This window comes from Rhinatrema bivittatum, chromosome 1, assembly GCF_901001135.1.
Source record: "Rhinatrema bivittatum chromosome 1, aRhiBiv1.1, whole genome shotgun sequence".
NCBI lineage: Eukaryota > Metazoa > Chordata > Amphibia > Gymnophiona > Rhinatrematidae > Rhinatrema > Rhinatrema bivittatum.
In genome coordinates this window covers 258062124-258081073 of record NC_042615.1, presented here as the reverse complement: position 1 = coordinate 258081073, position 18950 = coordinate 258062124, and the positions used below count along the sequence as shown (strand labels likewise).

Below are 18950 nucleotides of genomic sequence, written 5' to 3'. Positions count from 1 at the left end.
GACAAGCCACCAGGAACACAGTTTTCAGGGTTAACAAGCAAGGACAGCCTACGCAGCGGCTGAAAGGAGGGCCCTGCCAAGAAATCCAATACTAGATTAAGATGTCACAAGGGAACCAGCCACCGTAGGGGTGGCCACAGGTGCTTTACCCCTTTTAGAAAATGGGCTATGTCCAGATGTGCTGACAGGCGGGTTCCGTTCACCTCACCTCTGAAACAGGAGAGTGCCACTACTTGGGCCTGCAAGGAATTAAGGGACAACCCTTTATTCAAGCTGTCCTGTAAAAATTCCCAAACCAGGAGGTATTTCGGCCTCTTACCAGGCCTCAAACATTTTCCAGACCCGCACATACACTAAGGACGTCGAGAAATTCCACACAAGGAGCAAGGTTGTAATTACTGCCACCGAATATCCCAGTTTCATGAGGCAAGCACCCTCTCAAGGGCCAAATCATAACACAAAATAGTGTCGGATCCTCGTGAAGGACCAGACCTTGCTGGAGCAGGTCCCTGTGAGGTGGGATGGGGGTTTCCACCAGAAATCTCAACTCTGCATCCTATGGGTGCATGGGCCAATCTGGAGCCACTAGAAGGACTAATCCCCTGTAACACTCGATTCTGCAAATGACCCTGCCCAGCAGTGGCCATGGAGGGAAGGCGTACAAGTAATTCCTCTTCTGGCCAGGTCTGAACAAGGGCGTCGATCCCCAGGGACAACTGATCTCATCTGCAAATGAAGAATCAGGAAACCTTTGCATTGTGAGATGCGGCCAACAGGTCGATGGACGGGAGGCCCCAGTGATCTACCAGTAGCTGAAAGGCTCTGTCCGACAACACCCACACTCGTGGATCTAGACTCTCCTGCTTAGAAAGTCTGCTCTGAAATCTTTTCAAACGATGAGAGGCCAAGATTGTTTGTAGATTCAATTCAGTCTATTCTATAAGGCAGAGCTTTCCAAAGTGTGTGTTGTGACACTTTAGTGTGTCGCTTGCAATGTGCCGGTGTGTCACGCAAGCCGGGTGCACGTGAGGGGGTGGAGCAAATGGTATACCGAGGGGAGGTCAGGGGGAGCCAATGCAGCCACCAGTGGACCTCAACCCACTGGCGGCTGAGAGCTACCGCTGTGCTGTGTGCTGGACACACACAGCAGGAAGATTGGCAGGGCCGTGGTGGAGCTAATGTCACCACGGCCTGAAGAAAAAGGTCACATCAAAACCTGCAGGTGCTCCTCCTCCTTCCTGCCCGCACAGCCCCACAAGAAAACGGAGCCGCACAGGCAGGAATGAGGAGCATCAGCCGCGTGCAGAGGAGCGGTGCTTACGGGCTGCCGCGAATCTCGTCGCAGTGGCCCGAGTAGAGGCGGCGGCCCGGTAGCAGAGCGGCCGCCGCCGCGGATCCCACATTGCAGGCAGCTAGAGAAGATCAGGGCCGCTGCAGAGCCCATCCTGCGGCGACCCATGAAGAGGCCCAGAGATGAGAGAGAGGCTGAGGGCCTGTAGAGTGTGTGTGTGCGCGTGTGAGAGATGAGTTGAGAGATTGTTTGTGTGACAGTGAGTGAGAGACTATATGGGAGTGAGGACCTGAATATTTGCAGAGGCAGCATGTGAGAGCCTCTGTGTGTATGTGAGAGAGACAACATGTGACAGTGAGAGCCTGTGCTTGAACAAGATAGCAAGTGGGAGTGAGAGAGCGCCAGGGTATGTGAGAGTCAGACAGCATGTGCAAGAGAGACTGTGTGTATGAATGATTGTATGAGAGAGAAAGCATGTGAGAATGATAACCTGTGTGTTTGAGAGAAGAAGTTAAATGGAGAGAAAAGAAAGAAAAAAGACAAAAGGAATTGGCAAAAAAATAAAAAAGGGAAGGTAGAACAAAAAAGCCTGTGACCAACCGACTAGAAAACTAAGATCAGACAGCAAAGGTAAAAAAAATAAATTACTTTACTGATTGGCACATGTAATCTTTGGTAATGTACCCGCTGCCTTTCAGCTGCTTCAGCAGGAAAGTTCACATTGGGAACCGGCTACCGAACCAAGGCACAGCTCTGAGGGATCTCGAAAATAGTCTCAAATTCTCAACTGGGGGAGGGACCTTTAGGTATCACCGCAGGACAGCGGGACTCAATCTTCCTCCAATTTAAAAGGTAAAATTGTCTCTTCTAAATAGTACGGCAATCCCAATAGGGAAAGCACGTCAACATCTGCTAGGAGACAGAGATACTGAAGAACTGCGGTGACGCCAGCTTCGAAACCTGACCGTCTCCACCTGCTAGCAAGGAAGCATATAATCCATTGGTCCTGAGTCCATCTGGCTACACACTACAAAATGCATACATTTAACTTTCAAAATGTATGCATATTGACTACCACCTGCAGCAACTGGAAAGTTTGAGGAGGCTTTTAGTGTTTGTGTATTAGTTTCTCTTTTAAAACAAAGCTGAGTAGCAGCCTAGTGATTAGAGCAGCAGGCTGCAAACCAGACAAGACAATTTAAATCCTGCTACCACTCCTTGTGACTCTAGGCAAGTCAGTTCAACCTTCACTGCCTCAGGTACAAAGTTAGATAGTGAGCCCTCTGGGGACAGAGAAACACCCACAGTATCTGAATATAATTTGCTTTGAAAAGCTGAAAAAGCAGAATATAAACCATAGTAATAAAATAAAATGTGAAGTACATGCATTAAAAGGTCTCACATAGTTTACTACACAGGCTATTCAAAAATTACCATCCCCCACCAAAATACACAGATGTCACTTTCAATAAAATGAAAAACATCACAGAGAGCAGCATTTAAACAAACACCACATATTTAGGATTATGAAATCCCATGGTAAGTCAGAGAATTTTAATAACTCACCGATATCATAAGCCATGAAGTCTGAAGAAAAGCATTTGGCACCATGACTCATTGATGTGTCATTGTGAGTATTTCCACCAAATACCAGCATAGTTCCACTGATGATCACTGCCGCGTGCAAATAGCGGAAAAATCTACTGTCTTTAAGAAGTTTCCTTCAGAAAAATAGATACGATCTTTTAAGCAATATATACTACATATTATCAGGCTTGAATAAACAAAAGAAATGCAGCATAAACAATGTATGCATTAACTCCAAGGGTGGAAAGGCTTAATCCCATACTATACATTTTACAAAAAGAATTCAGTAGATTAAGAACTATAAAAATACACAATAGTTTGAATATATTTCAAACCCTAAAAAGGGACTGTAAATGAAATGAAAGAAAAGACGACAATTAAGTCTTCATTTTATGAGAAACTGAAATTGAAGAGACCAGTTCAAGAAATATTTACCTTCATGTGAATAAAACATATCTAAACCATCAGAATTACAAGAGATAAGTATGGCTATCCCTAGAGCAAAAGAAAACGCATTTACAAAACCAAATTTACTTTATAGTCCCTCCAGATCCTCAGATATGGTGATCTTATTCTTCATCATGACTGTCATCCATGCTGGTACATTCCAAACCTTGCATTATTTCTTAGTTCTTGCTTTATTTAAAATATTTATATTCCGCCTATAGCAGTATTCCTGTGCTTTGCTAGAAAGCATCTTCCTTTTCTGTGCCTATCTAAATCCGGGACAATCAAAACTATCTTTCCTTGCCGCAGCTCAGGTACTCTTATCTTGATTTCCAGTATTTAAGGACTTCTCAAGATATGGTGGAGCCATTACTCTTGGGTAATTTTGTTTGTGTTAGCGGAAGGAGGCATGCTGTGTACTCTTCCAATTCAATCACCTTTAAGAACAATTTGGCAGAACGTCTCCACATATTTCACTGGATTATCACCATCCATTCATTCTGATACTCTAAATTTTCAAATTGTTTCTCTAACTCCTATTTTAGTTTAGTTTATTTAATTTGATAAGTCACCTATCTTTCAATCAAGAACCAAGGTGATCTACACCTAAAATACACGTAAAACAAAACAAATGAAGTCTATTAACTTTAAAGTCATTTTTCAGTTCCGCAATGATTATGACTCATTACTTTCCTCTAATTCGTCCACTCTTTTGAAATAGAGAATTATGCTGTGAAGGAAAATGCCTTCATTTTAATTTCTTAAGTCGTACTATGATTCTCTATCCTTAGTACCTTTATAAAGATTGCAGCTTCTTCATGATCATAGAAAGGAAGAGTTCAGTTTTCATGCCAGCAGCAGTCAGTTTTCCATGCTGATGAAAGGTCCTGTCTGAACCACTGTGTGACAGTGAAATATTCTTCTGTGTTATCCAATTTACCAATGGCCATGACAGTTATCTAATGATCAGTATTTGGGAGACATTTTACTAGTGGGATTTGCAAATTTTTGCTTGCACCTCAGAGTGGTTATCATACATCCATCTGTCAGCAAGAGATCTTGCACCCACCCCTCTACCTGGTCCATGCTGCCTGTGTACATATATTGCAAGCCACCTATTTAGACTGGATGACGAAGAATATGTTGAGTAATCTAAGGAACAAACATACGCTGTGCAGATCACTGAAACAAACAAGCAAATGCCCACTTTAAGGCATTTTGATCTATATTTTTTGAGACAGCAAAATATGCAAACCTTACAAGGGTGTGAAGACTTTTACAAGACGTTTCATATGTACAGGTTTTGTAGAGCCCATAATTTTAGCCACATTAAAAAAGAGGTGTTCCTGTGGGCATGTTTGATGAGCAACCCTTCAGAAATTTACACAAACCTGACTAATTCACCCTGCATTTCCACTCCCCCGTAACAGCATCATTCTTCCCCTCCCAGTTGCCACGCTTTCCTATAGTCCCATTACCAGCAATGGCATATGAAGCACTGATGATCAACTTTATATTGGGCATGGGACTGTTAGCTTCTAGCAGCCCCACCCCTTCAAGCTACACATTTACTGTTTGAAAAAGAAATTTCAATTGTCAAACATTTGAGGATTGAAATGTTCAAATTAAGCATTTGGATCTTTCTGTGCTGAATGCTGGAGTTCATATAAAAAAAAATTATTAGGTTGTTCCAATTTAAAGAAATCACCTAATTTATTGATCTTTATTTCTATATAACTAATGGACTAACATGTCAACCACAATACTTTAGTCAAGTATATTTTTAAACAATCTTCTGAATACAAATGCGAGTCAAGTGGTCAAGTTAAAGCCTATCATTTGATCAAGGATTTTAAGTTAAAAAAAAAAAAAAAGCATAGTTCTTTACCTGCAACACGGATTCTCTATAGACAGCAGAATAAATTGCACACTAGTGGGTAACATATGATAAGACAAACATGGACTAGCTCTCAGAGCTCAAAAATACCTAAAAATGTTTTCCCAAGCATGCTTGGGATTCCTGTGCAACCCCTATACCCCACAAGCTCCCTCAGTTTATTTCAGAGCTTAGAATGCCACTCTCTAGGATTATGAGTGGGTATCGTGTCTTATTTATCCAGCTGTGTATGAAGACAGAGAACTTACTTACCTGTGACAGGTGTTCTCTGGACAGCAGAACAAAATCAGCTTAACAAGTGGTTGACATCATCCAATGGCACCAATGTGGAGAAAAGCTCTATCTAGCCCCAAAAGGTCAAAAAGCCTTTCTGAGCATATTCCAAGCAGCTGCTGCCACATGAATTATTCTAATGCTATGCATCAATGTACAGGAAGTGGGAAGATTCTATTGATTTTTTCTGCTGTCCATGAAGATCACCTGTTACAGGTAAGCAACTTTGCTTTCTCCAAGGACAAGCAGAAACTAACAGCCACACAAGTGGGTACTCCCTAGCCCAAGGGTTGCATACATTTATTTCAAATAATTAACTTAGATATACAACCTGCCAGAATAAAATAGGTGGTTGATGTCTTAAACACATTTTGTAAAACTGTCAGTTACTATCATTGCAGGAATCCTGGTCTAAACAATAGGGTTTAGTGATAGCATGAATTAAAGTCAAAGTAGCAGCTTTGCAAATATCTTGAATTGAAACCTGACACACACTGGCTACAGAAGTAGCCTTGCCTTTCACTTGATGCCCACTCACCTTTCATGGCAGATGAATACTTGCTTCTGAGCAGCAGTAAGAAATTCATTGAGATAAACACAGTAAGTTTTGTTTTTTTTAAACTGGCAGCCCTTGCTTGGCTATGTCATAGGAGATAACTGGGAAGATTTTTCTCAATGGCTTTGTTCTTTCTAGACAGAATAGAGCCCTTCTATAGTCCTCTGAATGAAATAACTAATTTGCTGAGAACGAATGAGGTTTTAAAAAAATTCTGAAGGCTAAGATTGGTTCAAATGGAAATGAGAGACCATCTTAGGCAAGGATTTAGTGCTCGTTCTCTAAGTAATTCTATTAGGAAAAATCTGAGTGTACAGAACTTTCAGTGATGAAGTAATGCTGTGCGAAGGTCGACTGCTACCTCCTAGGAAATTAGTAGCATTTGTAGTTTCTTATTCAATATTTGTGGAACCGCTTACTTAAAAGATTCTTGCTTTAGAAGAGAAGTTTATATATGGACAATTTTATTTTTCATAAGACCTCGAAGATATCGAGCAGATCAAAGAACTGGTACAAAGAAACAAATCATTCCTGGGGAAGACAAGATGGTTCTGGAGATGCCCAGCATGGTGGAAGCCATATCAGATGCCCTGTGGAGGGAGCTAACTCGGGAAGTCTCGTCCGCGGTAAATTACAAGCTTCAAAAGATACAGTCCTCGCTGAATGAATTACATGAGAAATGGGAGCAGCACAAAACCCTTATTACTGCCCATGCATCAGAAAGTGAGCAGCATACAGAGCGCTTAGATACCGTAAATGTTTCTTTAGTGTAACTGTGCCAAAACAATCAAGGCCCGAAAGATAACTTGATGACCTCAAGAATTGAAGATGCAGAAATAATGTCCATATTTTGGGCTTGTGAGAGACTCCAGGGTGAGGCATTGCTTCATTGTTTCAAGGTTGGGCTGCCAGAGCTGTTGGGAATTGAGGTATGTGATAGGCTGATCCTCAAAGTAAGCACATTGTTTGGGTCCTAATACTGCATCTACCACTTGACCAATACAAATTATAGTGAAATATCTTCATTTTAAGAACAAAATGAAACTATTCTATGCTTATCACAAAAAGTAGGAAGTCAAATATGAGAATTCTAAGATCTTGCTCTTTTCAGATTTGGCAAGAGTTATGGCTTCATGCAAGGAGATGACGCCATATCAAATTTTTCAAGAAAGAATTAAGTTTTCATTATAATATCCAGCTTGACTTAGGATTTTCCATAGAGGAGAAAGCAGAGTTGCTTACCTGTAACAGGTGTTCTCCCAGGATAGCAGGATGTTAGTCCTCTCATATAGGTGACATTATCGGATGGAGCCCTATCACGGAACACTTTTGTCAAAGTTTCTAGAACTTTGACTGGCACACTGAACATGCCCAGCATGCCACTAACCCTGCATCCAGCAGGGGTGTCCCCCTTCAGTCTCATTTGTAGCAAAGCATACGAGCGAAAAATAAAATTAAAAGTAAGCAAACCCAACTCCGCGGGGTGGCGGGTGGGTTACGTGAGGAATATCATCCTGCTGCTTTCTCCCAAGACAAGCAGGATGGTAGTCCTCACATATGGGTGAATAGCGAGCTACAGGATGACAGAATAGAGTGAATCCATCAGCGCCCAATGACGTGCAACAGGCACAACAGGTGTGCTGTTGGTTATGAGGGCAGCCTGAATTTCACAATGGGTCGCAGGTAGGAAGTGGGGTTATTAAACTGGAAACAAATTACGTAATACTGACTGGCCAAAGATGGAATCTTGCCTGCCAGTCTTGTCAAGACAATAATGAGCTGCGAAGGTGTGGAGAAAGCTCCATATGGCAGCTCTACAGATGTCAGCAATAGGTACGGAACGGAGATGCATCACTGACGTTGCCATGGCTCTAACCGAATGCACTTTCACACGTCCCTGTAGCGGAAGGCCTGCTTGTTGGTAGCAGAAGCAGTCCGCCAGCCAGGTGGACAGGGTCTGCTTGCCCACCGGAACTCCCAGTTTGGTCTTATCAAAGGAGACAAAGTTGGGTGGACTTCCTATGGGCTGCAGTGTGGTCCAAATAAAAGCGAGCGCATGTTTACAGTCCAAGGAATGCAGTGCTCGCTCACCTAGTGTGAATGAGGTTTTGGAAAAAAGTTAGGAAGTATTATGGACTTAAGTGGAAATCAGAAACTACCTTTGGCAAAAATTTAGGGTGAGTGCGGAGTACCACATGATCATGGAGAAATTTGGTATAACGTGGGTATGTTACCAGTGCCTGTAGCTCACTGACTGCGAGCCAATGTTATAGCTACTAGAAAGATCACTTTCCAAGTGAGAAGTCTGAGCTCGCAGGTCACATGAGCCATGCTAGCACAACACTGAGATCCCATGCTGCAATTGGGGGGGATGCAGTCGAGGCTTCAGTTGTATTAAGTCTCTCAAAGTTCCCTACACGGGTTTGCGCCGAAAGTGGGGTATCTCCTACACCTTTATGGTAAGCGGCTATGGCACTAACATGTACTTGGATGGAGGAAGTTTGAAGGCCAGACTCAGAGAGGTGCCAGAGGTAGTCCAGGAAACTCATTGTGGGGCAGGAAAAGGGATCTATTTCTTTTGTTGTGCACCACAAGGAGAATCTTTTCCACTTTGAACGATAAGACTTTCTAATAGAAGGCTTCCGTGATGCTACGAGAACCTGGGACACATTGTTAGACAGGTTAAGGGATTGCAGAATCAACCTTTCAACATCCATGCCGTCAGGGACAGGGAGTGGAGGTTCAGACGACACCACAGTCCAATGTTCTGCATTAGAGTAGATCTGTGCCCAGGCGAACTGGTTGCTGGACAGAGGTCATGTAGGATGGGAAACCAAATTTGTCGCAGCCAGTATGGGGCTATGAGGATCTTTGTCTCTTGTCGTAACTTCACGAGAGTCTTGCTAATGAGTGGAATAGGAGGGTATGCATATAGAGACCCATTTTCCACAAATGGGAGAAGGCATCCATCAGTGGTGACTCACGGCTGTGGTGTAGAGTAGAATCTGTCCCATTTTGCGATTGTGAATTGATGCAAAGAGGTCTATGAGCGAGCAACCCCACTGGTGGAAAATTCTGTTCGCTACAGTGGGATCTAGGGCCCATTTGTGGGGATGAAACGTCCAGCTGAGATGGTCTGCCATCACATTGTCTATGCCTGCCAGGTAGGTTGCTCTCAGCAGTATGGAATGGGAGAGCGCCCAGGCCCAGATCTGCACCGCCTCCTGGCATAGCAGGTAAGAGCCTGTGCCCCCTTGCTTGTTGAGATACATCACTACCTGGTTGTCTGTTTGAATTAGGATTACCTTGTTGGATAGGCAATCCTGAAATGCAAATAGGGGATACCATATCGCCCGCAGTTTCAGAAAAGTTATTTGGTTGTTTGCTTCTGCCCTGGTCGAGGATCCCTCGGTTTGTAGGTCGTTGACATGGGCACCCCAACCAAGGTTGGAGGCATCTGTGGTCAACGTAATCTGAGGATTTGGAGGTTGAAAGGGTAGTCATATCTAAAGACTGGACTCTTGTATCCACCAAGCTACTGAGTGGCGAAGCTGACTGGTTACGTGAACAGTCTGACAGATCTTGTTTGGATTGGGAACACTGGGACTTTAAAGTCCATTGTGTTACTCTCATGGCTGATCGAGCCATTGGGGTAATGTGAACTGGAGATGTCATGTGTCCTAGCAAGGTTAGCAGGTGACAAATGGCTGTGGCCAAGGTAGATAAGTTTGTGTGCTTGGTCCTCTGGGAGGACCGCTCTGACTTGAATGGTGTTTAAATCTGCTCTGATGAACAAGAGTGTGTGATAAACTATCCAAATCACATTTGACTATGAGAAAACCCAAGAACTATAGCAGTTGTATGGCAAGACTGAGGGATTGAAGTACTACCTCCTTGAACAGACCTCTGAGCAGCCAATCGTCTAGAAATGGATAGACATGGATACTGCAATGTCTTAGGGTAAGCTACTACTGCAGGCATTTCGTAAATACTCAGGGAGCTGATGCAAGGCCGAATGGCAGCACTCCGTATTGGAAATGCTTCTGACCTACTATGAATCAGATATTTTCAATGAGGAGGGGATATGGCTATATGGGCATAAGCCTCCTGAAGATCTAGAGAGCAGAGCCATTCTCCCTTTTGCAGGACAGGGAGCATGGTGCCCAAGGTAACTATCCTGAACTTTTCCTTGCGGAGATGTTTGCTTAGGGTGCAGAGGTCCAGTACAGGACTATGCCACCCAACTTTTTTGGAATCAGAAAATATCGAGAGTAGAACCCTTTTCCTCGCTGCAGTCAGGGAACCAAATGCACGGCATTGGACTGCAGGAGGATTGAGAGTTCTGCCTCGAAAAGTGGAGTGTGGTCAGTTAGACTCCACGCCAGACGTGGTGGAGAGTCCGGTGTAGTGTACGGAAATTTAGATGGTAACTGTGGGCTACTATAGAAAGGACCCATTGGTCAGTGGTGATTGTGTACCATTTGTTGGCAAAGTGGCATAGGCGGCCTCCCACAGGAAAGATGGTTAGAGGGGGGTTGACTACTGCTCTCTAGATGGAAATCCAAACCCTGATGTAGGACCAGCCTGAGGAACTTGTTGGGCTTTTGGGGGCCTGTGTTGGCAAGGCTGACCTCTGTGAGGGTCTGGTCGGTCTAGCCCAGGATAGAGGAGGGTAATAACTGCGTGATTTATAGGTTAGTCTTCTAGGTTCTCGTCAAAATGTTCTCTTGGTGGTGGATGAGAAGTTAGAGGGGACAGTGGACAGTTGGCGCAAGGTTTCATGGTGGTCTTTGAATTGCGCTACTGCCTCTTGAATTTTGTCAAATTGTTCCCTGTGCATGGAAGGTCTGCTAACCTGTCCTGGACTTCCTGGCGTAAGTCAGAGAATTTAAGCCATGCCCAGCGGCTGGTGCTTATTCCTGCTGCTGATACTCTGGAGGCAGTGTCGAAGATATCGTATGCTGCTCTTACCTCGTGTTTCCCAGAATCGAGTCCCTTCTGGAGGATGGTAGACAATCTTTCCTGGAATTCTTCAGGCAGGGTCTTAGTGAAGCCTTGGACTTGTTTCCAGAGATTCCTGGTGTATTGTGTCATGTATAGCTGGTAGGCTGCTATACATACCATCAGCATAGATCCCTGGGAAACTTCAGCCGAAGGCATCCAAGGACTTCTGCTCTTTGCCAGGAGGGGCAGAAGAATGAGGCCAGGACCTCAGCCTTTTTCTGGGCAGAATCCACCACTACGGAGTGATGGAGTAGTTGGGTCTTTTAAAAACCTGGAGCTGACTGAACCAGGTATGTAGCGTCGGTTTTCCTGTTGACTGGTGGCACTGTTCCAGGGTGTTTCCAGGCACGGTGTAAGAGGTCAAGCAGAACTTCGTGGACCGGAATTGCCATTACCTCTTTGGGGGCATTCACGAACTGAAACACCTCCAGCATTTTATGCCTGGCATCCTCTGTTTGCAATTTAAAGGGGACGGTTTCAGACATCTCCTTTATAAAGCTGGCAAATGATGGGTCCTCCGGAAGGGAGAGGTGTCTTTCTTCCAGGGGTGAAGGCTCTGACAGAAGGTCTTCAGAATCTTGAGAGTCAGAGGAATCATCACCCCAAGGGTCGTATGGTGGGTCTCCTCCACCCTGCAGGCCTTCAGATGGAGGTAGAAGTCCAAGTCCACCAGATGAGGAGGTGGCACCAATAGAAAATGTGGAGGCACCGAGATAGGAGGCGGCACACAAAACGGTGGTAGTACCGATGCATCAGTGTTTTCGATGGACATCGGGATATAAGTAAAACCGATGGCCCAGGACTCTGTTCTGGCATCGTTGGTTCCCAGAGAGGAAGCGCGGTTTGGTTCTTCATCGTCCAAAGATAGAAGAATTGGAATCGATGCCAGAGGGATCAATGGTTGCGGAGGCACCAGTGGTCCAGAAGAACAGGTAGATACAGATTTATTCTCTCTTTTTCCATTTCTCCATGTCTGTTAAGCACCAGATAGCACTGTAGCACTTCTGAATAGTGTTTGACTTTCTCATATTCAGACATACCAGAACTTAAGTATACCTTTCATTTCTTCGAGTCTGAGCTTCAGTGGTTCTAATATTTTCCTCAAGAACTGAAGGACTTCTCAAATGATTAGGATGTTGACTAGGCACAAATACATTTTTTCTGTGTGCTGCATTACTGCTTAGCTCAAAAGACCTGTGATGAGTGGTAATACAAAGCCTATCAGAGGCCTGATAAAACCCCCCAACTGCTTCACAAGCTTTAAGTGTTATTCTTTTATCACCCAGAATCCTTATGGCTTGACTTTCCTTTTCAAGATGTTTATCTGCTGTTGTAATAAAGGAATATTACCTTTCAGAGTATTTAATGCGATCTCTGCTATGGCCCCCACTAAATCGTTAGAAGCGGCATTTAGGATAGCTTTTCTCCGCCGTGGAGAGGCTTGAACTAAAAGTTTTAAAAGGGCTAGGTTCCGTTTTAAGCGAGCAAACATGGTCTCTGGGACACAAAACAAATATGTGGGGGGGGGAGAATATATATTCAATTCTTTTTATGGAGGGGCTGTGTTTTGTTTTTTACAATATACCGCGGTCCATTCTGGTGGAGAGATGTTTATCCTCAGTCTAACACTCTGGGGTCGTAGCATTTAAATCTATGATGAGATATCCATATGGCTTTCTGGTGGCATCCTCAAAGGCTTCTAAAAACAAGCGTGACTTTCCAGGGTACATCTGTCTGGCTAAATCAGCGATTTGCAACTTGTCTCTAGGATTCTTAAAGAGTACCATATATTTGGTATTTAAGGTTATAGTTCTGCTTGTTTTGCCTTGACAGAAAACATTTTGTACAATATATATAATACTCAGATTTCTGTGATGCACGTATTGTGTGAAGGCTCTCGATTTCATCACTTTTACAAGCAGATGCCATCAAATCATCTACAATAACCATATTTATTTTATTGGTTGGAAACAGTTGATCATCATTAAAAGAATCAAGCAAAGAATCCATAAAGGTAAAAGGATATTTATACATTTCTTTATACAAAGGTTGCCAGCAACTATAACACCATACAATATTAGGCATTTCAGTCAACACACGCCCCACGTGATCTAGTAGGTTTTTAACAAAGAAGCTTTTGCTGCTATTTGACAGTCCAGCTAAAATACACGAAAAGGATTGCCTCCAGCGCACATCCACAAAATTAATATCCATAGGGCAGCGTGTTAAATCCCTCTTATCACCCTTTTATCTTATACAACCCTTTGTGTTTTCTTAAGTAGGCCAGTCTCTATCGACCAGGTCTTTTTGTTTCTTATGATCCCAGATTGTTGTACCTGTATCTTTTTAGGACTCCTGTCCACAGCCTCAGTTTTATAGTCAAAGACGAGATATCTTTCAAATTAGTGAAATTGATGTTTTTACAATTTTCTACATTTAGCATAAACCCTTTCACTTTGATACAGGTCTTTCTGCTGGACAGTTTGTACCCGTATGTTTTGGGCCCAGCCGATACAAACTCTGTGATATGCTCATCTGCGGGTATCTCTCTCGTCAACTGACCTAAATAATCTCCCGGGGGGGGGGTCACTGGCACCATCACGACTCACACATCAGAGTCTGCATCGTGATACAGACAACGTTCTTGCAAACTGTCAAACAGGTTGCACAGTTATAAACAAGCATAAGCAGTTGTAAAACAGGCAATGAAGATGTTTGCAATACCCGACAACACGCTGCAGTCTTTTCAATGCTTCCATGTCACACAGGCTGTTTCATAATCAATAAAATCGCATGATGAAACCTCATTCAGGTGAAAACAAATACTTTTACAGATTGTCAGGATCTCTCACAATACTTGTAACAGGTAAGGTTTGTTCTTTGGCCAAACTTCCCCCACAAAGAGTTTAAGAAAAGTTTTGCAATTTGGCGCTTTGCGGGGTTTATACTAACCTGTTCACACCTTTTTTGTAAAAATCAGATTATATACATGTTTTGTTTTTCTATATCGGTACACAACTGTGGGTAACCAGAGGCCTCCTGTTTTTGACGGAGATGCATTTTTATGTGTTCAGAAAACAGACTGACAGATTTACATTCAAAGTACCATATTTCACATATTTCAGTAACCACATACCCTTTTGCAACAGCCACATTCATCTCCACAGTGCACCAAGTCCCTACGAGGGCTCTCTCCTTGTCCATGTGGGTGCACAAATCCTACAGACTGTTAGCGCATGTGCGGCACAGAGGGAACATGAGCTTACCACTCACACGGACTGGTAATACAGGGAAAAAGATCTTTTGTGGTGGATACACTTTGGCTTTAACAAGCCCAAAATAGTCTGAGAGGGGACCAAAACTATCAAATGATTTGCGGGTGGCCAACTGGATATTCCTTGGTTTTTCTGACAAAGGGGTATAAGACTGGTAAAATCATAATAATGCATTTTTTCATCAGGCCTGGCTTTATAGAACAAGCAAACAGCATTGGTTCTGCCACCAAAGAGGGCATCTCTGGGTACTAATAGCTGTGGTAGGTCAGATTTAACCAGAAAGTCTGCACAACCCCTGATATTTTCTCTCACCATTCTCTTCCATTCAAGTTCCACAAATTTATGACCTTAAACCCTCTTCCTTTTCAGGAAATCTGCTTTGATTTGTGTTTTGTAATTGAGAAAACCAAAGGTTGTAGCCATTAAGGAGTTCTGGTCTTTATCATCATAATAGCTCAAAACAACAGTGGAAAAAAGACAGCCATTAAATTCAAAAGCTGTTAGTACCCCATCAATAAGTGCCTAACCATCAAGAAAATAGGGACCCACCTGCTTTTCACCCCCCTTTAAAGCGTGGGTGATCTGTATTTGCTCTGTGGCCTCTGCATACATCAGCCACTGGATAGAGTGTGTTGAATGTCTGTGTGTCTAATAGTTGTCTGGAGGGACAAACGCCAAGGTCTTGGGTTCTAAAAGCAAACCTGTACATAGCCATGCACTCAGATGCCAGTGATATATTGGAAGGGATCTATACATCTTTTCACAGTTTTAGATCCGCCATCCTGCTCTACAACCGCCTCTCTCTGTCAGCCATGATTTCAGTTCTCTATAAGATACACGCCTGTCTCAGAATGTTCACATCCTGTTGGCAATAGGCGAGCTCCTTTTGTAAATCAAAGGTGTTATATTGATTGGCTCTGTACCACTTTAAAAATTCCTCTCTTTCTCCAGGCATCATATTCCCATCTCCATAATGCTCAACACCAGGCATAGGTCCCACATAATTTTGATTAACCCTTGTATTAAAAAAAAATGTTGGAAATAACCCTTACAGCCTTGAAACCCAATGGCTTGTGGAATATTGCTAAGCTTCATGGGCAAGACATTTTAAAGAGTCTTTATTTATTTATTTATTTAAGGTCTCTTTTATACCGACATCCGTTGACACATCGCATCGGTTTACAAAAAACAAAAACATTTGGGCAGAGCCCTTACATATAACAGCGGAACAAGATTAACTTTTGGGCGGGGCCCTTACATATAACCAATATAGTACATTAAACAGGGGGGTGAAAACTTTAAACCGTATACCCAGGGGTCTACAGACAAGAAAAACATTACTAGCAAACAAAGGCTATTTTATTATGCATCTTTAAAAAAAGGACTGGTGTTTTCTCCCATAGATGGCATTTATATATTTTATCATTAAAACCTCATCTGTAAGTCTAAGCATACTGTTTAGTTTTTCTACAAGATTTTGAGCACTTTTCACACTATGTATAAGGTATATGACCAGATTCAAATCATCATTGTTAAGACTTAATACGCCTCTTTTATATGCTGCTAATACAATAAGATTCAAAACATGTTCTAGGCACAACCTGTTGCAAGTTTGGGCGTGTCTATGCAAAATACACTGCATGCAGTTCATCACCTTCTGTTGAGGATTTATACCAGCAAAACTACCTACAGTGCCTGGTTCATAATAAATTTTATTTAAGATCTGCTGGTGCATGCTTATTTTATATGGCTGTAAATACAGAGGTCTGTTTTTTAAAAGAAAACTAAATCCTTGTTTTATCCACCTTTGCAGACCCACAACTTCCACCACTCTGCTGTTATCTTCTGCTCAGATTACACTGCCAGGACAGGGGCGGCTGCTGGGGCATGCGAATCTACAGTGAGAGGAGGAGGGAAGGGGGGAGATTCTCCCTGTCTCTGTGTACAGAATGAGCCACAGTTTCCTGCCACCTCACAGCTAGTAACTTAAAACAGAGGGGCTAGAAAAAAAGAGCATGCTTCCGGCTCTGTCATCATTAAAAAATGTCAGGGACATTTCTGCTGATGGTTCTAGGGGATGCATTTTTGGGGGTGGATTGGATTTGTATTGTACTTCCAGTGAGATCATCAAATACAGCCGGAGTCCATTAATTCTGTCATCATTAAAAAGCAACAGGACCCTTTCTGATGATGCTCTAGGGGGCATGTTTTTGGGGGTGTGTGATGAGGGTTGGACTTCCGGGGGGTGTGGTGAGGTTTGGACTTCCGGGGCCTCTCCATTCACTTCTATTGGGGGAGGAGCATGGGCAGGGCCTGGGGTGGAGCTGGGGGCAGGGGCAGGAGGGGGGGCTTAGACTGGAAGTGAACGCTGATTGGCTGCTGTCATCTTTATCTCACCTGTCAATCAATTTGACCGTGTACCCATAGACTACTGACAATATTCATAATAGTGAATATACTGAAGGACAGTCTTTTGCTGAGTGTCCCCCCCTAAGCATAACAATTGCTGTTTGGTATGATACAATGAAATCCAAACTGGGTGTCTCTCACTTAAAGCTAGCTGATCAATGGAGCATGAATTTGGGAATTTGGATGAATAGGGTATTTTCTAAAGCATTTAGTACTGTCTATCAGTATCTAACTTCTGCCAATATGAGAGGGATACAATTTTAAATTATTCACTGGATTTATTTCACCAGGGTGATGAAGTTAAATTGAAATTTTGGGATTCTGTGTTCCAAATGTAATTCTTAGAGAAAGCCTTTGTCATTATGGCTTACAGAGTGTCACAAATTGAGCTCTTACTGGAGACAAATGTTTGCTAATTTAGAAAAGATTTTGAATTGTTCAATAAATTAGACAACTAGCTTTTTATATTTGAATATTTTTCCTCCTGCAAGGAAAAAATGTTAGTGTATCTGATCCAATTGCTACAAAGGTTATCTACCTAAATTTATAAAGTAGAAGTAGGAAATGCAACAATTTGTTTTGTTGAAATTGAGGCAGAGTTATATCATAATCGATATTTGCATTTTCAAAAAAAACAAAAAACTTATTTTAAGTTTTGGACTAAAATAAAAAAAGTGTTAGCCAAGTAGATCTGTTTATTTTTTTATGTATGGTGGGAATGAGGAAATTATCAAACTGTAAACAAGCAGCTTTGGTCATGTATAGCTTATAGCTTACTCCTGTAGTCAGATTTAGTGGTTAGTGTTACTTTCTCTGGAAGTAATAATGGTTTTGCTGGACTGACCAATTAAAAATGTTTAAAAACAAAACAAAAAAAGGATAAATGAATACATGGAAGATATGCCACCAACGCTTGCAACTCATGTAATTCTGCATGCAGATGTTATTGCTACAAGGAATAAAAGTTTCTATTAAGCCATTTCATATCTATAATTGCCAATGTTTCAAAAGATGGTTCATTAACTTAGAAATAACTATATTAAGGTCCTACTGAGGGGTTTCAGATGATATAAACCCTTCATAAACTAAAACTATAGAATGATACAAAACAGTTTGGCCTTCTCAACCATGATAACCTGCAATTGCACAGATGAATTCTGACCACATCTCTCTTCATACCCGAGTTGGATACGAGAAGATACTGAAGGATAGTTGCCATAGTACATGTAAAGGGATCCTCATTTAGAGAAAAATACCAAATAAAGAACTTTTTCCATTTGTAATTTTAAGATTGTCTTGAGGTAGGCTTATTGGCTGCCAGAAGGAAAAGGCATAGCCATTACTACTTTGTTCTCAATATCCAGGCTGTGACAGCTAGTGATTGAGAGAGAAGAGAATAGAGTCAGAAGATACGGAAAAATAGGAAGGTTGGCAGGTGGAGCCACCATTAGTTGTTTAAGCCACAGAAACCACTTTTTTTAAACCATTTTTTACAAATTTACAACAGAATATATATAATAAAAATATAACAGTACTGAAATATCTCAAGAAAGGAAAAAAATATACCCTAATACCGAGACAAAACATTTTTGTTGATAGAAAGAAGCCATGGTCCAATGTAATAAAGGACTACTTGAAAAGAAATAAAAACTGCATTCCCTCATAGAAAGGGATTTTAAATTGGCAGTCAAATATTCAGTAATGGCTTGAGATAACTGGAGTTTCTTACAGCCTATCCCTCATCTGAGAATAGGATTGTTGAGACTGTTGCTATGCATGAAATTACTGTTTATAATATTGATAAGGGGAAAATCTTCTACTGGCACAGTAATTATGTTTTTGGTTTGGTTTTTTTAAATAGAAATAGTGGAGAAATTACTTATCTGATAATTTTGCTTTCCTTAGTGTAGACAGATGGACTCAGGGCCAATGGGTTTATGCTCCCCTGCTAGCAGATGGAGATGGAGCAAGCTGACATCACAGTATATATATAGCCCTGAAGTGACCCCAGCCTGCCAGTATTCTCCTCAAAAGCAACTGTGGACAGTCTAGCAAAAAACATGATTAAAAAACATGATTAGAAACAGATAACCAGAACTGTACTCAACCAGCCATAAACACCACACACATATTATAGGTACCCCAAGTTGGTGACTGGATGAACATATACCAGTAACCCCTGGGGACCCCTACAGGACGACTACTGACACG

At 42.2% G+C, this 18950-nt stretch overlaps 1 protein-coding gene across 3 annotated transcripts in view; it reads right to left on the bottom strand.

Annotated features, from left to right (window-relative positions):
- The window catches only part of ATRN (attractin), a 504108-nt gene that overhangs the window by 316514 nt on the left and 168644 nt on the right, over positions 1 to 18950 (bottom strand). For all 3 annotated transcript variants that reach the window (XM_029594059.1, XM_029594068.1, XM_029594051.1), the window contains exon 10: positions 2858 to 3012. In XM_029594059.1, coding sequence (XP_029449919.1) covers positions 2858 to 3012 — 155 coding nt within the window. The remainder of the gene's footprint in view (positions 1 to 2857; positions 3013 to 18950) is intronic.